This window comes from Mustelus asterias, chromosome 3, assembly GCF_964213995.1.
Source record: "Mustelus asterias chromosome 3, sMusAst1.hap1.1, whole genome shotgun sequence".
NCBI classification, from domain to species: Eukaryota; Metazoa; Chordata; class Chondrichthyes; order Carcharhiniformes; family Triakidae; genus Mustelus; species Mustelus asterias.
This window is the reverse complement of record NC_135803.1, coordinates 93,656,066-93,680,034: the sequence shown is the minus strand read 5'-3', so window position 1 is coordinate 93,680,034 and position 23,969 is coordinate 93,656,066. Positions and strand designations below refer to the sequence as shown.

At 43.1% G+C, this 23,969-nt stretch overlaps 1 protein-coding gene across 4 annotated transcripts in view; it reads right to left on the bottom strand.

Annotated features, from left to right (window-relative positions):
• dock3 (dedicator of cytokinesis 3) overlaps positions 1-23,969 on the bottom strand; it is a 1,050,162-nt gene that overhangs the window by 905,980 nt on the left and 120,213 nt on the right. For all 4 annotated transcript variants that reach the window (XM_078209344.1, XM_078209345.1, XM_078209346.1 and 1 more), the window contains exon 2: positions 19,273-19,356. In XM_078209344.1, the coding sequence (XP_078065470.1) occupies positions 19,273-19,356 (84 nt within the window). The remainder of the gene's footprint in view (positions 1-19,272; positions 19,357-23,969) is intronic.

Below are 23,969 nucleotides of genomic sequence, written 5' to 3'. Positions count from 1 at the left end.
TTAATGGTCAAATCCTAACATTGGCTCTTCCAGAGTAGCAACAACACTTTGTAAGTCATGCACTGTGAGTGACAATGTGAACTCACAAACATCTTTAGCTCAGATCCAGGGAATCAAACACCTGTTTTATAAAATCTAACCAGGCCAACTTGAAGGTTTGAGTTCTGCTGCATACCTTGGTTACGAGAGCAGGTCAGAAGTTGGGTATTCTGCAGCAAATAACTCACCTTCTGACTCCACAAAGCATGTACATCATGTATAAGTCAGGAAAGTTGCGGAATAGTCTCGCCTTTCGAGGTCTACTGTTGCTCAGAAAACATTCAAGAAGCTTGACACCATCAAGAGCAAAGCATTCCACTAATGGAAACCCTATCCACCTTAACCATTCATTCACTTCATCACTGGTGCAGAGGCAGTAGTGTACCATATACAAGATTCACTGCAGCAACTCACCAAGGCTCTTTCAACAGCACCTTCCAAACCCACGAGCTCTGCCATCTTGAAGGACAAGGGAAGCAGATGCATGGGAACAGCACTCTACCTGCAAGCTACATATCAACACTAGGTAAATTGCTCCTTCAGATAGCTAACGCAAACCAAGTGGCTACCTTCTGTGCTGTAATAATTCTGTGGCTTAGAACTATATCGCTGTTCCCTCAGTGTCACTGGGTCAAAATCCTGGAACTCCCTCCCCAACAGCACTTTAAGTATATCTACACCACATGTACAGAAATAGTTTAAGGCAGCAGCTCACCACCAGCTTCTCTAGGTCAATTAGGAATAGGCAATAAGTGCCAGCAATGCCCATAGAAAAAAAAAAGTACAGGCAATCCTTATGTCATTAAACAAATTGATTAATAGCAATGGCAATTGTGATTCATGGCAAGGCAAAATCATTATGCCGTGTTCAATGAAAAACTGAAATAATGCCAAAATGGACAGGAAGGCAACTATGAATCTCCCCAAACAATTTCCTGCCTGCTCAAGGGAAGATGAAAAATCTGTTTGTAGGTTTTCTGAAAGGCCTCGACAATTAATAAACAGTACTTTTAAATTTATTCATTCACAGGATGTGGGTGTCGCCGGCTATGACAGTATTTGTTAGCCATTTAGGATTATTGCCCTGGAGAAGGTGATGCTGAGCTGCCTCCTTGAGCTGCTGCAGTCCATGTGATATGGGTGCAAGCACAGTCTTGTTAAGAAGGGTGTTCCAGTATTTTCACCCAGTGACAATGAAGCAACAGTGGTTTTGTTCTAATTAAGAATGCTATGTGGCTTGGAGTGAAATTGTAGGTGGCGATGTTGCATGCATCTGCTGCCTTATCCTTCTATGTGGTGGAGGTCGCAGGTTTAAAAGGCTACTGCCACAGGAGCCCGGCTGCAGTGCATAGTGTAGATGGGAGACACTGCTGCCACTTTGTATCGGTCATGGAGGACGCGAATGTTTAAGTGATGGAAGGGGTGCCAATTAAACAGGTTGCTTTGTCTTGGATTGCATCAAGCTTCTGGAGTGTTGTGGGAACAGCAGTCATCCAGGGAAGTGGAGTGTATTCCATCAAACTCTCAAATTGTGCCTTGGAGATGGTGGTCAGGTTTTGGGTAGTCGAGAGGTGAGTTACTCATCACAGAAATTACAATCTCTGGGCTGCCCTTGTAACCACATAATTTATAAGGCTGGTCCAGTCCAGTTTCTGGTCAATAGTAACCCCCAGGATGTCGATAGTGGGAAATTCAGTGATGGTAATGCTGCTAAATATCAAAGGGAGTTGGATAGATTCTCTCGGAGAATCTACATATGGACACGACTGCTTCAGTATCTGAGCAGTGCTGAACATTGTGCAATTGTTAGTAAACATCCCCATTTCTTAGCTTAGGATGGAGGGAAGGTAATTGATGAAGCAGCTGAAGATGGTTGGGCCAACGACACTACGCTGAGAACTCCTGTGATGTCCTGGAACAGAGATGATTAATCGCCGACAACGACAACCACCTTTTGTGCGAGGTATGACCCTAACCAGCAGAAAGTTTTCCCCAATAGCCATTGACTTCAGTTTTGCTAGGGCTCCTTGATCCCATGCTCAAAAAGCAACCTTGATGTCAAAGGCAGTCACTTGCGCCTCACCTCTGGAGTTCAGCTCTTTTATCCATGTTTGGACCAAGACTGCGATGAGGCTAGGAGCTGAATGGTCCTGGCAGAACCCTAACTGAGCATCAGTGAGTAGGTTATTGCTGAGTGTGTCACTTGATAGCACTGTCAATGATCCCTTTCACCTTGCTGGTGATTGAGGGTAGACTGATGAGGCAATAATTGTCTGGGATGGATTTGCCCTGCTTTTTGGGGACAGGACATACCTGGGCAATTTTCTAAATTGCATGGTAGATGCCAACATTGTAGCTGGACTAGAACAGTCTGGCAAGGGTTGTGGCTAGTTTTGAACCACAAGTCTTCAGTGCTATTGCCAGAATGTTGTCAGGGCCCATTGCCTCTGCAGCATCCAGTGCTCTGTCATTTAATATGATCATGGCAGATCTGATAGTAACCTCAAAGTTGCATCCCACCTACTCCCTTGCTCAAGACTCTATCTACTTCTGCCTTAAAAATATTTAAAGACTCAGCACTTCTACCACCTTTTCAGGAAGCTTTTGATGTAAAATACTTGTTTAGTTCATCTGCCATCTCCTTGTTTTCCAATGTCAATTCTCCAGATTAATTTCTACAGAAGCAATGCTCACTTTGGTAACTCTTTAAACTATTTATAAAAACTCTTATCTATTTCTACGTTTTGGGCTAGCTTTCTCTGGTACTCTAATTTTTCCCTCTTTATTAACATTTTAGTCATCCTTTACTTATGTTCCTTATATTCTATCCTATCTTCTGAGCTGCACAATTTTAAGCTTCTCCTTTAAATTTATAATATTTAACCAGTCTAATCAACCATGGGTGGAGATTTTTCCTTGCTCTTTGGAATATATCTATTCTATGTATTCTGAAATATTCCCTTAAGTGTTTGCCACCGCATCTCTATTGAACGTAATTTACCAATTCAACAGGTCTAGTTGGCTCCAGAACATGTTGTTCTGAAAAACTATCCCAAACACATTTAATGAACTCCTTGGTATCGCATGAATTGAATCAAATTGGCTAAAGACTGGCAACTACGATGCTGGGAACCTCACAAGGAGCAGAGATGGATCATCCACTCAGCATTTCTGGTAGAAAATGTTTGCAAAGACTTTAGCCATGTCTTGTGCACTGATATCCTGGGCTCCTCCATCGTTGAGAAGGGTGTTATTTGTGCAGTATCCAACTCTTTAGTTACTTAATTACTGGCCATCATTCATGACTGGTTGTGATAGGACTGCAGAGCTTAATTCGGATCGATTGGTTGTGGAATCACTTAGCTCTGTTTATCAATGCTCATCCCGCTGTTTGGCATGCATGTAATCCTATGTTGCAGTTTCACCAGGTTAACAACTCATTTTTAGATATGCCTCATGCTGCTGCTGGCATATCCTCCTGCACTTCATAGAACTAGGGATGAACCACCAGCACATTTGTAATGAGAGTGGGAAATGTTGTGAGGCCATGAGTTTACAAATTGTGGTTGCGTACAATTCTGCTGCTGTTGATAGCCCACAGCATCTCATGGGTGCCCAGTTTCATTTTGTTGGATCTGTACAAAATCCCATTTAGCACAGCACAACGGACGGTATTCTCAATATGTCTCCACAAGTACAATGCGCTGGGCATTCCTTCCAATAGACTTAAGAACAGATTCATCAGCTACAAGTAGATTGGCAAAGATAAGTCAAGTATATTTAAAGTAAAGTTTATTTATTAGTCATAAGTAGGCTTACATTAACACCGCAATGAAGTTACCATGAAAATCCCCTAGTCGCCACACTCTGGTGCCTGTTCGGATACACTGAAGGAGAATTTAGCATGGCCAATTCACCTAACCTGCACATCTTTGGACTGTGGGAGGAAACCGGAGCACCCGGAGGAAACCCACACAGACACGGGGAGAATGTGCAAACTCCACGCAGACAGTGACCCAAGCCGGGAATCGAACCCGGTCCGACACTGTGAGGCAGCAATGCTAACCACTGTGCCACCAAATAGGTTTTTTTTTCTCTTATTGGTTCCACAACACTTACCACAGCTACAGTCTAGCAGCTATGCCCTATAGGCTACCGCCAGCTTGGTCAGTCGTAGTTCTGCCATGCCAGTTTTGGTGATGGACACTGAAGCCCCAACCCAGAGTGCATTTAATGACCCTGCTACCTTCAGTATTTCTTCCAATTTGTGTTCAACATGGTAAAGTACTAATTCATCAGCGCTCCTGATTTTGATACAAACTCCCAGCTGTTAGTGAGGAGGACTTTGCAGGTCCAACAGAATTATTGGTTTACTGTTATCTTTTCTAGTGCCGATGTCAATGCTGGGTCATCTATCTGCTTTCATTCCTTTCCAACTTCATAGAATTTTGATACAACTACAACTGGTAGGCCATTTCAGAGGGCATTTAGAGTCAAACACATTGTATTGTCCAACTCTGCCCTTGCTTCAGTTTACATGCTGTTGAAACCCTCATCCATGCCTTTGTTACCTATAGACTTTACTCTGACACATTCCTGGCCATCATTCCTTGGTCTATTCTCTGGAAATTCGAGGTCATTCAAAACTTTACTGCCTGTGTCCTAACTTGCCATAACTCCCATTCACTAACTCCACTATGCTCATTGATTTACTTGTCCAGCCACACATTTATTTTAAAATTCTCAACCTTGTTTTCATGGTTTCACTCCTTCGCACCTCTGTGATCTTTCATCCTTACAGCCTGAGATCTCTCTGCCCTGTCAATTCTGATCTCTCCAACATTCCCAATTTTAGTCACTCCACCATCGGTGGCCATGCCTTCAGCTGCAAAGGCCTTTAAGTTTTGCAGTCCCCTCACTAAACCACTTAGTCTCTCTCTCTCTTTCTCCATTAAGACATCCTTAAAACCTTCCTCTTAAATCAATCATTTGATCATATGGCCTAACATTTCTGTATGGCTCAGTGTCAAATTTTGTTTGATAACACTTAGTGTCTTGAGACATTTTGTGATGTTAGAAGATTTTGTTGCTGTTGCATTATATTTGGTAGCATCATCATTGTTTTATAACAATAGTTCACATTCAGTGGCTCAATTCTATTGAAAATATTCAATAAAGAAAAATGAAAAACCCAATCATATTCATGTGGCATGGAAGTATTTCAAAAGACCTATAAGCAACAAAGAAAATTGTTTTTTCATCATCTCGCTGGTTGGGTGCCACCTCTATATCCACAGTTGTAAGTAAGGTGACTAAAAACGGACAGCTGTTTTGTGATACTTAGATAAACGAGCTTCAAAAGAAGGCTGAATGACAATGCCAGCGCTTTCAGTTAGCATCAATTGCACTATTGCTTTCACTATTTTGTATGAAACCAATTAAACTAAACCAAACGAACTGAGAGGCAAAGTAAAAGGGCCCCTTCCTTAAACAAAAACAAATTACAAATGAAACTTAAAGCATAAACTAAAATGTGATTAACGGAGTTGATAAGGCATCCATTTCTTTCAAACTGGTGACCGAGCTAATTGATTAAGGACAGGCAAACAGCAATAATTCTATTGTTATAATACAATTCTTGGATACCTCTGATTCCTCAAATGCTTCTGGAGCTAGCTCAAGATCTAAGGACTACAATTTTCCAAAGATCCACAACATTAACGGTAAAACAAAAGCAGCAGCTCCATGAAAGTCAAACAAAAAATGATAATACTACAATGACCAATTTGTAAAGCAAACATGACTTAAGTTCAGGTAAACCATTCTTGTTCATGAAAGAGCCTCATGAAACAAGTGTTGGCAATGTGTTACACAGTTCTGAAACCAGAGCAAAAATTAAATCTGCAGCATTACACCAAACTTGAGACATCGACATCCAATGAGACTTGCATAACATTTCATATCAAGGCATTTATAATAACCAAAGTTGTCAACTTTTTCTTGTATAGACTCAGAGGGAATGTTAACTCCTGGGTGGTCAGTCAGCTTCACATGGAAGTAGACTGTTGGGAATTGCAGGGGGAATTCCAGTCCATTTTTAAAAAATGGTCAGTCCTTATTCACAGGGAGCCAGCAAATTGCTTGCCTCACAGTAGGTTAAGTGGCTTTAGGTCGTAACTACATATATTCTGTGGTCAAATGGATAATGGCCTGAGCAATTAGACCCAACATAAAATTGGACACTTCAAATTTATACAGCTAAACTGCTTCTACAGGCAAAGCCTGATGGAATGTAGATGAAGTTACCTCAGGTCAAAAGCCAACACCTATCAGAGCAAGTAGTCTCACAACACCAGGTTAAAGTCCAACAGGTTTATTTGGTAGCACAAGCTTTTGGAGTGCTGCCCCTTCATCAGGTGAGTGCAGGGTTTGGTACACAAACAGGGCATATATAGACACAAACTCAATTACAAGATAATGGTTGGAATGCGAGTCTTAACAGGTAATCAAGTCTTTACAGGTGCAGACAATGAGTGGAGAGAGGGTTAAGCATAGGTTAAACAAGTGTGAATTGTCTCCAGCCAGGACAGTTAGCAAGCCCAGGCATGTCGTGGGGGTTACAGATAGTGTGACATGAACCCAAGATCCCAGTTGAGGCCGTCCTCATGTGCGGAATCTGGCTATCAGTTTCTGCTCAACGATTCTGCGTTTTCGTGTGTTTTGAAGGCCACCTTGGAGAATGCTTACCCGAAGATCAGAGGCTGAGTGTCCTTGACTGCTGAAGTGTTTCCCGACAGAAAGGGAACACTCATGCCTGGTGATTGTTGAGTGGTGTCCATTCATCCGTTGTCGTAGCATCTGCATGGTCTCGCCAACGTACCATACCTCAGGACATCCTTTTCTGCAGCGTATCAGGTAGACAGTGTTGGCCGAGTCACAAGAATACGTACCTGGTGGATGGTATTCTCACGTGAGATGATGGCATCCGTATCAATGATCCAGCACGTCTTGCAGAGGTTGCTGTGGCAGGGTTGTGTGGTGTCGTGGTCACTGTTCTGACGGCTGGGTAGTTTGCTGCGTACAATGGTCTGTTTGAGGTTGCCTGCATTCACCTGATGAAGGGGCAGCGCTCCAAAAGCTCGTGCTACCAAATAAACCTGTTGGACTTTAACCTGGTGTTGTGAGACTACTTACTGTGCCTACCCCAGTCCAATGCCAGCAACTCCACATATTGAACATAGGTTCTTGACCTTAACATTGGGGAAGTCATTATGACCCAAAACAAAAACTCAGACCGCTTACAAATGAATAGAGGGGCTCAAACCCAACAACGGGAGAGTCATTATGGCCAGAAACCCATCAGGAGGTATTCAGTCAAAAGAATAGAAGACATCATGATTGTGTATTCCTTAACTTCAGCCAGACTACCTGCAATTGGTATGTGACGTCAGACTGTTGTATCTTTTTCCCGACGGAAGAAGGTGGAAGAGTGTATGTCCGGGATGCATGGAGTCCTTGATTATGTTGGCTGCCTTTCCAAGGCAGCAGGAAGTATAGGCGGAATCAATGGATGGAAGGTTGATCTGTGTCAAGGGCTGGGTTTCATTCATGATCCTTTGTAGTTTCTTCCAGTCTTGGACAGAGCCGGAGCCATACCAAGCTGTGATACAACCAGAAAGGATGTTTTCTATGGTGCATTTGTAAAAGTTGGAGAGAGTCGTAGCGAACATGCCAAATTTCCCGAGCATCCTGAGAAAGTAGAGGCATTGATGGGCTTTCTGAACTACAATGACGGTGTGCAGGAACCAGGACAGGTTGGTGATGATCTTGACACCTAGAAACTTGAAGCTCTCGATCATTTCCTCTTCAACCCTGTTGGTGTAGATAGAGGCATTTCGTTTACTATCTCATTCATTTTACTGACATTGAGGGAGAGGCTATTATAGTCGCACCAGTTCACCAGATCCTCTATCTTTTTCCTGTACTCCGTCTCATCATTGTTTGAGATCCGACCTACTACAGTGGCGTCATCAGCAAACATGAAAATCGAGTTGGAGGGGAATCTGGCCACACAGTCATAGGAGTATGATAAGAGGCTGAGAACACAGCCACAACCAGTGTTGAGGATAATCGTGGAGGAGGTGTTGTTACCTATCCTTACTGATTGCAGTCTGTGGGTTCAGAAGTCTATGATCCAGTCGCACAGGGAGGAGCCAAATGCTAGGCCATGGAGTTTGGAGAAGAGTTTTGTAGGAATGGTGTTGAAGGCTGAGTTGTAGTCAATAAAAAGGAGTCTGACATAAAAGTGTCTTTGTTTTCCAGGTGTTCCAAGGTTGACTGTAGGGCAAGGAGATGGTGTCTGCTGTGGACCTGTTGAGGCAATAGGCAAACTCTAGTGGATCCAGGCAATCTGCGAGACCAGAATTGATTTGTGCCATGACTAACTTTTTGAAGCATTTCATAATGATGGATATCAGTGCCACCGAGCGAATGTCATTAAGTATATAATCCAACTTATTTTACTTCTCTTTAGTTCTGAAGAAGCCATATGAACTTGAAGCATCAACTTGGTTTTCTCTCCCTGCAGAAACTGCCAGACTGGCTCAGTTTTTTCTAGCGTTCTCTGTTTTTGTTCCACAAGCAGACAGGTTGGTGGAATGAGTGGATAAATGCCAAATAAATTTAATGTGAAGTATAAAGTGATTCATTTTGGTAGGCAGAACATGGAAAAACGTAAAAATAAAGAGCACAATTCTAATGGGGGTGCAGGAGCAGAGGGCCCTGGGTGTATATGTACATTAATCAGGGTGTCAAGGCAGGTTGAGTGTGGGGTTAATAAAGCATACAGCATTCTAGACTTTATAAATATGGGCATAGAGTATATAAGCAAGGATGCTCTGTCAAACTATAAGAACACTGGTTTGACATCAACTGGAGTATTGCATCCAGTTCTGGGCACCACAGTTTAAGAAAGATGTGAAGGCAAGGGTGCAGGAAAGATTCACGAGAATGGTTCCAGGGAGGAGGAACTTCAGTTATGAAGATACACTGAAGTTAGGACTGTTTTCCTTGAAGAGGAGATTGAGCGAAGACTTGATAGAGGTGTACAAAATCATGAGATAGAGTGGATTGGGAAAAACTGTTTCCATTGGTGGAAGCATTGAGAACAAGAGTTCATTTGCAAAAGAAGCAATGGAGACAAGGAGCAACTGTGTGCAATGTGTTGTTAGGATCTAGAATGCATTGCCCAAGAGTGTGGTAGAGGCAGATTCAATCAAGGCATTCAAGAGTGAACTGGATTATTGTCTGGAAACGAAGAATGTGCACGACCATGAAGAAAAGGTTGAGGAGTGGCACGAGGTGGACTGCCCCTACAGAGAACTGGCATGGACAACACCAACCAAATGACTTTCTTCAGTGCTCTAACAATTCTGTAATTATGTAAATAACCTGGATCTTTAGAATGAGTAGTGTGAATGGGAACGCCAATAAACCTGGAGACTAGGCCATCAGAAATAGGAATTGCGTTCAGGCAACTTGACCTACCAGAAGCATGAACTCACATCCAAGATAGAATAGTATTTAGCATCAGCTAGCTGACACATGATCTCTTCTGCTGCGGGCAGCTGATAATGCTTTCTTTGTATTGCCTTTTAGGTCTCTGGGATCCAGACAGACCTGCAGGTTCATAACTTATTTTTCTACAATTCCAATTGGATTAACCCACTATGTTGATTCTTCAATTTTTTTGATGACATGAAGTTTCTCCATTCTGTCCAACTCTGGTTTCAGGTGTTCTCTCAGCATTACTAGTACTTTCCCAGACAGGTGTATTCTGGGTGTCACAGTTTCACCAATCATCAATCTTGATGGTGTGTTCTCACTTATGATGTCATCAGAGGTGACAGTCATTATTCCCTTGATTAGTTTTTGATTTTCACAAGCTTGGATTCCAAGAGTGAGTGATGTGTCATTTTTCAACAATATAAATGGAAGTACTGAGGCTGCTTTTTGTGTCCATTTCAAGTGTTCGTTGGCCGTCGACAGCAATATCACTTTTGTTTTCGTTAGCTGTTTTCTTTTACTTGTCTTGTGTTACAGGCTTATGGGAATGACATTTGTTTGTGCAAACAAAGTTTGAAATTCACCGTCGTGCTGGTAATTTTTTAACCAACCTTCATTCATCTTCTTTAGAAATTATTGTTACTGCAATGAAAAGTTCAGTTTGAGTGACTGTGTCATCATCTGCAATAATGCATTTTCTATGATTTAAACAATGTCAGTGAAGTGATTTAGTTGATCAAAGTTCTTACACTGCTTTCCATAGGCTGGGCAGCTATGTAGTAGGTGCTCTGTTCCGCATCGACTGAATTTAAATGTTTTAATAGCAGTTTTGTTCTTTACACAATCAGCCTTGAAGGTTCTGTTTGTTTTTCCCAGTGCTGTTTTTGTTTAACTACACCTAACTGCTTCAACGTGTGTGGCATATCAGCTTCTGTCACCCACTTAATTGGGCATTGTGTTATATCTGCCACTCTACAGATATTTATTGCTTTCTCCTGCATGAGATCAACATCTCTCAAAAGCCAGTCTCAATAATTTGCAATCTCACTCATTTACCTTGCGTGGACATAAAAAACTTGTATACTTCATACGTGATATTTTTCTTAGAGCTACAATAAGCTTCAAAATTTTCCAGTATTTCAAGTCATTTCATTTCACACCACTTTCAAACGTGGGCTTCTTCCCTTGCTACATGAATGAAGGTGGAAGACTAGACCTGCAGGTCGCTGTGAGGTACAAGTCAAAACACTGCTGGAATCTCCTCCAGTTTTCGGTGAGCTTGCCCTCCAAACTGAGCTGTTGGTGGTTTCAGAAACTCCATCATTGCATTTAGCTCACTGCCAACACCCATGTCTTGTTTTTATGATGCAGGATGACTGTGATCACTCCTACGAGGTCCATGGGGAATCACTAATTGATTCCCTGTGGGGCTTGTTGAGTACGAGTTTCCCTGGAACTCATTGCCTGAGTCTTTTATAAGGCAGGCCCAGGACTGGGCCTGCTAAACTGTAATCCCAGGCAGGGACTTGTGTAAGTACACCACAATAGTGGTTTTACTTTGCTTTCTGTAACGAACTATGTTCCTTCCAGTTAGGCTTCCTGAGTCAATACATTGGCAATGAGGAACATGTTTTGGGCAGCCTTGCCAGTCACCGAATCTGGTAAGACAGTGATGGAGAGATATTGAAAATGCCACTGTTTAGGAAACTTGAAATTTATGATGCGAGTGTGGAGGATTGGCCTCAGTATGCCAAAAGGCAGCAATATTTCTTCTGGGCAAACAAGGTAGAAGAGAACGACCAGCAAAATATGTCATCCTCCTGATTGCTTGTGGGGCCTCGATTTTCAGCATCATAAAAAGTTTAACTTACCCAGCAGCCCCAGATACAAAATCTTTTGACGAATTGGTAGATATGGTATCAGACCACTATGACCTTAAACCGTCTGTTATATGGCAAACAGACTCCCTGGGGAATTCTTGACAAGACTGCGGAAATTAGCGGAAAACTGAGCATGGGTCAGTACTTAGAAATGTTAAGGGATCATTTAGTATGTGGAATTCATAATATTGCGACCCAAAGAAAGCTACTGACCGAACAAACTCTGGACCTCAAGAAAGCCACAGAACAACCGTTTCCCAGGAAATCATTGCAAAAGGGGTTCAGAAGCTTCAATTGTCCATAGGCTATACCGTCCTCAGCCATGGGCGATCCCCATACTGCAGAATCAAGTCCCCAGTAGACAATACTCACATTTCCCATTTGCTGTCAAGAAAAGGCTATTGGAGCTGCAGGCTACGAGATTCCAGAACTAGACAGGACGCCTCTCCACAATACAGTGAAGAGCAAGCACATCCACATAAGTCATAAGGTCTAACTCAGATAAGACTACCAAAACAGGCAAAACGTGTACTGCCCAGCTGAAGGGTGAAACCACCTCAGATCAGGGCTTTACAAATAAACCAGCCCAAGAATGAAGAATTCATGCAGCCTAATTCTATCACCACACCCAAAATGGCTCCAATCAAGATTAAACTCATGGTAAATGGCCACCTCCTAGAATGGAGGTAAACACAGGAGCCACTGTATCTATTATTGGAGAGCAAACCTTTCAGCATCTCTGATTGGGCATCTTGCCTTTAAGCCTGTGGGACACCAATGTCACACACACTGGGGAGCCCTTGCGTATTGATGGGATCACTGTAACCCCAGTCACACATGGCAACTCGACTCTCCCTAATAGTGCATGCAAGGACCAGGGCCCAGCCTTTTGGGAAGGGACTGGCTGCAGCAAATCCACCTGGGTGGCAACTGATCTTTAAAACGGATACTGGCAATTTAAACAAAGTCATAGAAAGTATTCCAAAGTGTTCCAAGAAAGTCTCGGGATGATTAGAGCACTAAGACCAAGATCTATGTGGACCCAGAGGCCCGACCTAGATACTTCAAGGCACAACCGATTCCCAAGCCATACATGTCAAAGTAGAGGCCAAATTGGAATGTCTAGGAGGAACTCGGCCTTATATGCCCAATATGATTTGTTGAATGGGCCACTCCAGTAGTCCCAATTTCAAATCTTATGCCATGCATAGAAGACTTGTATGCAAAGCATGTTGGGGGGGGTCACATATTTTCTAAATTAGACATAACCACGCCTACCTGCAACTTGGTGTCTCCAGGAAATTGTGTCACCATAAATGCTCACAAAGGACTGCTTGAGTATACTCCTTTGCCCTTTGGGGTGTCTTTAGCTTGCGCCATGATGCAGAACATCCTTCAAGAGGTTCCCAGAGTGGCAGTCTACCTGGATGACATTTTAATCTCCGGAGCTACTGCAAAGGAATATTTGGAGAGTTGGGAGGATGTCTTGCTGCTTTTTTCTGATGCTGGGGTCAGATTAAAAAGGAAAAATGTGTGTTCCAGATCAACTAGTTAATGTACCTCGGTTATAGAGTTGATATGGATGGAATACACCGTGTCGAAGAGAAGGTGAAGGCAATAAAAGGGGCTCTGACTCCAAGGAACACAACAGAGTTGAAGTCATTCCTAGATCTCATAAATTACTATGGAAAATTCATGCTGAACATGACAACCCTGCTGACATCCCTTCACATACTGTTAAAAAGAAATCAGAAATGGTTGTGGCTAATGCTACATGAGAAAACATTTGTAAATGTCAAACAACTGCTGTCAACAAATACACTAGCCAGTTATGACCCCCCCGAGATCATTCATTGCAACCTGCAATGCCTCCCCCTATGGAATAGGAGCTGTATTACTGCACCATTGGAATGATGGGACAGAACGTCTAATTGTGTATGCATTCAGATCCAAAGGAAGTATGCCCAGATCAAAAATGAAGGTTTGGCCATGGTGCCCACAGTAAAGAAGCTCCACCAGAACGTCTACAGTTGACATTTCATCATAGTAGGGTGGCACGGTGACTAGCACTACTGCCTCATAGCACCAGCGACCCGGGTTCAATTCTGCCCTTGGGTGATTGTGTGCAGTTTACACATTCTCTTGTTTCTGCATGGGTTTCCTGCAGGTACTCTGGTTTCCTCCCACATTCCAAAAATGTGCAGGTTGGGTGGATTGGCCGCTAAATTGCCCCTTAATATCCGAAGAGGTGTAGGTTTGGTGAATTGGCTATGGTAAATGCACTGGGTTATGGCAGGTGGGTGAGCCTGGATGGGGTGCTGTTTCGGAAAGGTGTACACTCGATAGCCCGAATGGCCTTCTTCTGGACTGTAGGGCTTCAATGGTAACCGGCCACAAACCTCCATTGGGCCTCTTCAAGGAAGAGGAGTTGATTACTCCCATCGCATCAGTCCGGATTCAAAGCTGGGCACTGCTATTAGGTGCCCGATGAATACATCTTAGAACACCGTCCAGGGAGCCGGCTGCCGCTACCCACCAGCCTACCTTCTCTGAAGATGGGAGAAGTCATCATCAGTCTGAACTTCATGGACACTCTGCCGGTCTCTAGCAAGAAAATCCAGGCATGGACCCAAAAGTACCCTATGTTGGCGAATCTACGTCACATCGTCCTAAATGGTGGACCACAAGTATCTCTCTCCAAGTATCAGGAGTTGAGTATAGAAGATGGCATCATCTTGTGAGAAGCCCGGGTGGTTGCACCACATCCAGGCCAGCGACCAATAGTCCAACAATTGTACAATGGTCACCCAGGAATTTCTAAGATGAAAATGCTCGCAAGGAGCTATGCCTGGTGGACTGGCATAGACAGTGATATCAGAAAACTGGTCAAGTGGTGCAAAACCTGCCAGGAAAACCAGGAGGCCTGAACACCAGCCTTATTGCATCCCTGGGAATGGCTGGGGAAATATTGGGTACGAGTACATGCAGAATTTGCAGGGGTCCATGGGGAATCACTAGTATGTGTACACCACAGTAGTGGTGTTCTTTTGCATTCTGTAATAAACTATGTTCCTTTCTAGTTGGCTTCCTGAATTATTATAATGACCGATACCAATGGGTGGCATGGTGGCACAGTGATTAGCACTGCTGTCTCTCAGCGCCAGGAACCCAGGTTCAATTCCAGCATTGGGTGACTGTCTGCGTGGAGTTTGCATATTCTCCCCATGGCTGCATGGGTTTCCTCCGGGTGTTCCGGTTTTTCTCACAATCCAAAGATGTGCAGGATAGGGAGACGGCCATGCCAAATTGTCCCTTAGTCTCAGGGGATTAGAGGGGTAAATATGTGGGGTTACGGGGATAGAGTAGGATTGTTATTGGTGCAGCCTCGATGGGTTAAATAGCCTTGTTCTGCACTGAATGGATTCTATGACCATTGCTGTAAATTAACTTTATTAATAAAAGAACATGAGCACACAACTACATGGCATCTGCAGACTTGTTATAACTTCCCCTTACATGGGCTAGCTGACCTTCTACCCCAAGTCAACTGACCCCATGTAGAACTATATTTTATATAATGTTGGAGTCCATAATCACCCCATTATCAGAACAATCTATATATAGATTGGACAAATTAGATTGGCAAAGGTAGCCTGGATGAGGAGTTCATCCAAAGATGTGCAGGTTAGGTTGATTGGCCAGGTTAAAAATTGCCCCTTAGAATCCTGGGATGCGTAGGTTAGAGGGATTAGCGGGTAAATATGTGGGGGTAGGGCCTGGGTGGGATTGTGGTCGGTCCAGACTCGATGGGCCGAATGGCCTCCTTCTGCACTGTAGGGTTTCTACGATTTCTATGATTTCATAGTGTTTTGGGACATTTTCTTAGAGCAGCACATCCTAGAGCCAACCAGAGAGCAGGATATGGTAATGTGCAATGAGACAGGATTAACTGAGGACCTCATTGTGAAGGCACATCTAGGTGGCAGTCATCATAAGAGTTGACATTCAGTTGGAGAGAGAGAGTAGCTCTAAGACTTATGTTTTAAACTTAAACAAGAACAATTATGAAGACAACGCTGGCTAAAGTGAGCTGAGAAATTAGGTTAAGGGACAAATTAAAAGAGATGCAGTGACAGACAGTTAAGAAGGCATTTCAGAATACTTCGAACAGATACATTTCAGTGCAGAAGAAAGACCGAGGGTCCAGCAGATGGCAGCGACGCTGATTGGCTGTCGGGGGTGAAGATTTGCATCTACGGCGCAGTGTTCATATTCAGAAGGGGGAACTGAGCAAGACAGTAGTTTGTGGAGGAGCAGTTGTCAAGGGACAGTTAAACCCCAAACGCTACTTTAGCGATTCCCCCTCTCCCTCGAACAAAAAAAAAAGTCATGGCCACAAACAAGGGAAAGCCCTGGGCCAGTGAGCTTGCACATATCGGTGAGAGAGAGATTGCAGCTGGAGTGAGATTCTGCCAGACTGAGGGTATCAGCAATTTGGAGCAGACTGGGAATTCGGTGCTGAGGGGAACGAGGTGCTCACCTTTGGGAGGAGCGGAGAGGCAGACCTGCGAGGGAGACTCGAGGGCAAGCGAGAAGTAGAAAGAAAATGAACCGTGCCGTCACGGCAAGCAGGTAGGTGATTGGCAAGTAATTTATCTTTTCTTTTTTTCTCTAGGCATTGTAGTTGTTGTTAAGTTAAGGGTTAAGTCATGGCAGGAGATCCCAGACCCATGTCATACTTCTCCTGTGCAATGTAGGAATTCAGGGACCCTTCTGGTGTCCCTGGCTCCTTCCCATGCAGGATGTGTCCCCAGCTGTGGCTCCTGGTAGACCGCCTAATGGCTCTGGAGCTGCAGATGGATTCATTTTGGAGCATCCACGATGCTGAGGAATTCGTGGACAGCACGAGTTCATTGAGCAGGTCACACCGCAGATATAAATTACTACGGGAAATAGGGAATTGGTGACCACCAGACAGAGGAAGAGTAAGAAGGCAGTGCAGGGGTCCCCTTTGGGTTATCTTCCTCCAAAACAGATATACCGTTTGGATACTGTTGGGGGAGATGGCTCACCAGAGAAAGGTGGCAATAGCCAGGTTCATGGCACCGTGGCAAGCTCTGCTACTACACAGGAGGGCAGGAAAAAGAGTGGCAGAACAATAGTGGTAGGGCATTCAATTGTAAGGAGAGTAGACAGGCATTTCTGTGGATTCAAACAAAACTCCAGGATAGTATGTTGCCTCCCTGGTGCAAGGGTCAAGGATGTCTCAGAGCGGCTGGACATTATGGAGGGGGAAGGTGAACAGCCAACTGTCGTGATGTATATAGGCACCAACGATATAGGTCGAAAATGGGATGAGGAGAAAGGGGGATGCAAATACTAGGGGTCAGAGGGTCTAGCATAAAGGAGGAACAGAAGGAAATCCTTATTAGTCAAGAAATTGCATTGGGAAATTGCTGGGATTAAAACCGAATAAAGTCCCCAGGGCCTGATGCTCTGCATTCCAGAGTACTCAAGGAAGTGGCCCTAGAAATAGTGGACGTAATGGTGATCATTTTCCAGCATTCTATAGAACTCTGAAAGAGTTCCAATGGATTGGAGAGTAGCTAATGTAACCCCACTTTTTAAAAATGGATGGAGAGAGAAAACGTGGAATTATAGACTGGTTAGCCTGACATCGGTGGTGGAGAAAATGCTGAAGTCAATTATTAAGGATGTAATAACTGAGCATTTGGAAAGTGGTGACAGGAGCGGTCTAAGTCAGCATGGATTCAGTCAAGGGAAATCGTGCTTGACAAATCTTCCGGAATTTTTTGAGGATGTGACCAGTAGGATGGACATGGGCAAACCAGTGGAGATGGTGTATCCGGACTTTCAAAAGGTTTTTGACAAGGTCCCACACAAGAGATTAGTGAGCAAAATTAAAGCTCATGGTATTGGGGGTAATGCATTGACGTGGATAGAGAACTGGTTGGCAGACAGGAAGCAGAGAGGGGGAACAAATGGGTCCTTTTTAGAGTGGCAGGCAGTGATTAGTGGGGTACTGCAGGGTTCAATGCTTGGACCCCAGCTATTCACAATATACATTAATGATTTGGACGAAAGAATTGAATGCAATATCTCCAAATTTGCAGACAACACTAAACTGGGTGGCAGTGTGTGCTGTGAGGAGGATGCTAAGAGGCTGCAGGGTGACTTGGCAGGCTGGCTGAGTGGGAAAATACAATATAATGTGGATAAATGTGAGGTCATCCACTTTGGTGGCAAAAACAGGAAAATTATCTGAATGGTGGCAATTTAGGAAAAGGGAAAGTGCAATGTGACCTGGGTGTCATGGTGGAACAGTTGCTGAAGGTTGGCATACAGGTACAGCAGGTGGTGAAGAAAGCTAATGGCATGCTGGCCTTTATAGCAAGAGGATTTGAGTATAGGAATAGGGATGTCTTGCTGCAGTTATACAGGACTTGGTGAGGCCACACCTTGAGTAGTATGTGCACTTTTGGTTTCCTAGTCTGAGGAAGGACATACTTGCTATTGAGGGAGTCTAGCAAAGGTTCACCAGACTAATTCCTGGAATGGCAGGACCGACATATGAAGAGAGACTGGATCGGCTGGGCTTGTACTCACTGGAATCTAACTTGGATCTAACTTGTCCAGAAGTAACACCAGCTGGGATGTTAAGACTAAAATGAGTTTTCTTTAAATTCTTGCCTGTAAGTTTCAGATGTTAAATAATGTGCATCAAACGTAGCATATTTTGCAACAATAATTAGTCATTTTGTCTGCTGGATGATTAGAAAATATGCTTCATCTCCCAGGCTTGGCCACATAAAACAAGCCAGCAACTCAAAGCTCCAAATATAATCTTTAAAATTTGGAATCAAAATTATGGGCCAGGTGTCCCATTACCTCACTTACTGGATTTGCTGTTGATGCTTTTCTCTACCAATTCAAGAGCAAGTTACTGTTCTTTCCCTTCAGACTGGCAAAGTTTGTTCTTTCTGTCCTTGAAAATTCCCGCTGATTTCAGAAGCAGAATTAGACCAGAGTTGCTTCGAGTATACATTAATCAATTACTATGCATCAGAAATAGCTCTTCGTGGTCAAACTTCCATTTTCAGAATTTAGCAGGGTTTCAAAACATCCCATGCTGTCATCCGATACAAAGCTGTCAGTGCATATTTGAATTTAAAGTTCCCTTTGCTCCATTTCTTTAAAATCATTTTAATTTATGGACAAATTTGCAGTTAAACACTGTCAAGCAACAATTCCAGTAATGATGGGAAGCAAGCCGACTCATCTTATTCACTGAGATAAGAATGAATCATTAAATGTTATTTTATGCTCAGGTCTTTTCAGTCTTCCAATACTGATCCTGTACTGATATGGCCACTGTCTTAAGTGATACATTATTTTAGCAAAGAAAATGAAATTCGCTTGTTTCATGAAAAAATACTATCTTTTTTTTTAAGAATGGGGCCATACAGTGTATGAATGTTTGAAGAGGTCTCAATGAATAAAAAAGTTTGAAAATCTGTGGCTGGACATACTTCTAAAGCAAATTAGAAAATTAAATCATCACACTATAAAGAACAGCAGATGTCATGTTTTATACAATAAATCACTTTTTTAAGTGAGAATTGATTGCAAAGGCATTTTGGGCAAATATTTGCTGTACAAAGGGGCACTGCTCATTTTTAAAATAAAAGTTCTTAATTTTCAACAAATGGCATTTTTATTTTTCCCCCAAAAGAAAACATGACAAGTCATTATTTAATTTCAATCTTACCTTCACATTTTTCCAAGATCTGAACTGTTTCTCCAATTTCCAGCACAAGCCCTTGGGGCACTGAACCACGGAAACTGCATATCACTACGGAAAAAGAAAGTGACAGTTAGGATTTTCCATGGCACAAATATATGAGCTAACCAAACCACAGGGAACAAATTTCTCCACGCATCACCAGCCACCCCGCAACCTGCCATATAAACATTACACATTTGCATGTGAATATCGCTGAAAAGGGAGACATATGCCGGAATTCTGCCACCCCACAGGAATCGAAGCAGGCGAGGAGGGACAAACAATGGGAAGGTCCATTGACCTTGAGTGGGATTTTCCGGTCTCGGGTCAAGTGAGGTCATAAAATCCTGCCCGTTTGGCCAAAGTTTTTCATCTTGCACCCATCAGAACAAATGCAAGAATGCTGGAGCAAAACTTCTATCTTATTGCCTCTAGGCTCTTCTCCTTCAAGAGCTTTTTCTTTCTGATAAATTTTCTCCGTGCCTGTAGCTGCATTTGGGAGTTTGTTGCAATTCAGAATCTGTTGAAGGTATCCTTTATCCTTGTTTTTCTGCATTCTTGTGAGGATAAAGGTTTTTGATCTGGATGCTGCCACCATGAGGTATTCTGCTTTGGACACTGTGAAGTAGCGCTTTGTAGCCTTGAGTGTATGTACAGCAAGTCATTATTAACAACTCATAACTATATATGTATATGCAGTAGAGGATACCAGTATGGAGCTGTCTTTACTCGGTCTTTACACATCTCTGTTCATCTCTGGACTGACCCTGGGTCATCTGCCTTCTTGTATGATTTTATGAGTGATGCTGTACTTAACCCACATTAACCCTCTACACACCAAACCCTACCACTACAGTTATAATGGAGGACTTTACTTATCCAAATACAGACTGCATTAGTCTACAGGGCAAAGAGGATCAAGAGTTCCTAGATTACGTTCAAGAAAATTTTCTACAACAGTATGTTTCCAGTGCAATGAGGCAGGAGGCATTGCTCGATCTGACTGGCTGAGGCACTGCCATCTGTCCAAAAAATACAACTGAGCAAAGTTGAGTATCAATTTCAGTGTCAGTGCAATGCTAGATACACAAGACATATGTTCCTGCGACTGGCCGATTGAATCAAACAGCATGTTGCTTTGGTTGTTCTATACTGAACCAGCCCTTACCCTTCTCAAAGCATCAGTAACAACCTCTATCTAATAAGTGAGCAACAGAAATCATAATAGACAGATTCTTACAAATTTTATGAACCCACTGACACTTAGATAGCAACCATAGAGCATAAATAATTTCTGAAACAAAGGAGCAACTTTAAGCAAAACAAAATCCATGTATATTCTGCAGCTGTAACACCAAGCTAGGTTTAAAAAATTATGAAACAAACAAGGGAGGATCTCCATAAACATTGGGTTTAAATCAATTTAAATTAAATTGGGCTCAAGTCAGGCGACCCCGACCTTTACAAGAAATCCAGATATGACCTAGAGAGATCCCTCAAAGATGCCAAAAGACAGTACTGAACAGCTAGAGTCCCAGGCTAGCCACTCCACTCCTACCAACTATAGCAAGGTCTGCAAGACACAACAGGCTACAAGATGAAGGCATGTAGAACCGCTGGCACCAATATATCCCTCCCCAATGCGCTTAACGCATTCTATGCCAGTTTGAGTGAGGGGTCAGCGAGAATACGTCCTCCATCCTGGAAACCTCGGCCGAACGCATATCCGAGATCACCATCGCAGACGTCAGATCAGCCTTCTCAAAAGTCAACCCACGGAAAAAGACTGGCCCGGACGAGCACTCAGATCCTGTGCAGACCAGCTGGCAGGGGTATTCACAGATACCTTTAACCTCTCTTTACATCAATCTGAGGTCCCTATTTGCTTCAAGAAGATGACCATCATTCCTGTACCAAAGAAAAGCCAGACAGTGTCTCTTAATGACTACCGCCCGGTGGCTCTGACATCCATCATTATGCAATGTTTCGAAAGGTTAATCGTGGCACGAATCAATTCCAGCCTCCCAGATTACCTGGATCCACCATGGAAGTTCGCCTCTCGCTGCAACAGGTTCACAGCAGATGCCATCTCCCTGGCCCCACACTCAACCCTGGAAGACCTGGATAACAAAGACATCTATTTATTGACTACAGCTCAGCCTTCAACACCATTATTCCTATGAAACTCATCTCCAAACTGTGGCCTGGGGTTCGGCTCCTCCCTCTGTGACTGCATCCTACGCTTCCTAACCCACAGGCTGCAACCAGTAAGGATAGGCAACAACATCACCTCCAAAATCATCCTCAACACCGGTGCCCCACAAGACTGTGTCCTCAGCCCCTTACTATACTCTTTATAAACCTATGACTGTGTAGCCAAATTCCCCTCCAACTCTATTTTCAAGTTTGCTGATGAGACCACAGTAGTGGGTCGGATCTCAAACAATAATGAGACTGAGTACAGGAAAGACATAGAGAATCTGGTGAACTAGTGTGACGACAATAATCTTATCCTCAATGTCAGTAAAACGACGGACATAGTCATCAACTTCAGGAAGCGCAGTAGAGGACATGCCCCTATTTACATCAATGGGGATGAAGCTGAAATGATCGAGAGCTTTAAGTTTTTCGGCGTCCAAATCATCAACAACCTGCCGTGGTCCCTCCACACTGACGCTAAAGTTAAGAAAGCCCACCACCGCCTCTACTTTCTCAGGAGGCTAAGAAAATTTGGCATGTCTGCTACAACTCTCACCAACTTTTACAGATGCACCATAGAAAGTATTCTTTCTGGTTGCATCACAGCTTGGTATGGCTCCTGCTCGGTCCAAGACCACAAGAAACTACAAAGGGTCGTGAATGAAGCCCAGTCCAACACGCAAACCAGCCTCCCGTCCATTAACTCTGTCTACACTTCCCGCTGCCGCGGAAAAACAGCCAGCATAATCAAGGAACCCATGCACCCCAGACATTCTCTCTTCCACCTTCTTCCATCGAGAAAAAGAGACAAAAGTCTGAGGACACGTATCAACAGACTCAAGGTCATCATTTTCCCTGCTGCCATCAGACTTTTGAATGGACCTATCACGCATTAAGTTGATTGTTCTCTACACCCTAGCTATGACTGTAACACTACATTCTGCACCCTCTCGTTTCCTTCTCTATGTGTGATATACTTTGTCTGTATAGGGCCCAAGAAATAATAGTTTTCAGTGTATACTCATGTATATGACAATAATAAATCAAATCAACTCAAATTTGCACCTGCGCAATTGTCAGAATATTAAATAACAGCGTTGACATAACCCTTTCATGGACAGTGGAGGGTAATTTTTTTCCCTATTTTCACCCTTCATAACCTGGTAAAATTTAAAGTTCATTTTATTGGTGTACAAATAGACTTACATTAACACTGTAATGAAGTTATTGTGAAAATCCCCTAGTCGCCACTCCGGCATCTGTTCGGGTACACTGAGGGAGAATTTTAGCATGGCCAATGCGCCTAACCAGCACGTCTTTCGGACTGTGGGAGAAAACCAGAGCACCTGGAGGAAACCCATGCAGACGCGGGGAGAACGTACAGACTCCGCACAGTGACCCAAGCTGGCAGCAGTGCTAACCACTGTACCACCCCAATCAGCGAAGATGTAATCAATTTAATCAAGCAATAATGTTAAGTATTCAGATAAGACAAAGGAGGGAGCAGTATTGGTTACGTGTTTAGAAACTAATTCTTTGCAATGGCAGAGTTCTCATGATGGGAAAAATAGCATTTTGTTTTAGATCAGGTCTTCAACACAGATGTACTCTGGTTGGAAGAGCTGGTCTGAAAGATGCACGCAAAAGAAATATATAGTTAATAGATGTCGCAGAAGAAAGCCTATGATTGAGAATGGGGAGGGTAAAATGAAAATAGATATTGCAGTTCAAGTTTGAGAAGAGCAATAGCAGTACACACCAGGACTACTCATGATCTGACCCGCATCGGGAAGAATGATTTTCTCCATGTGCAAGGTGGAATAAAATCACAAATGCTTTGATCATGAACAGGTTTAGAATTTCACTAAACGGAATGAAATCGTCAGCCAAATAGCTGGCCTATATGTTGAGCAGAGAAGGATTTGTGGGACCTAAACCAGCTATTGCCCCAGTTGACTGATCCTTGGTGCCTGGTTGCCACAGCTCAAGAGCCAACAAGTGGGTGAGATATGACTTCCATAATTGTCTTTGTTCAAGGTATGCCAATCTAACTTGGCTCTATAGTGAGACACAAAAAGCACATTTAAAAATAAATAGCCATGCAAATAGCAAACAAAAATACCTTATGATGCAGATATGAGATATTTTTAATATCGACAATAAAAATGGGGCTTGCACGAAACTTGAGAAAGCTAGAGATAAATTAGGATAACGCTGAACAATAGCTCTATTTACTTGTATCAGCACCGATTGAGAAAACACAGTAACGTAAATAGACTATAATTTGCAAAATTCATTCCGATGTCAATTCAAGCCCACTGCTTGAAAGCTGCAGCAACATGTCAAATCTTAGATCCTAACGCATCTCTGAATCCTTCTTCCAATTCATTTTCTTCAGACCCCACCGATACTTCCAATCTCAACCTTTCATATGTTTTCAACATTATGTCCAATGCTGCTCTCTGGAACGGTCCCAACTCTAT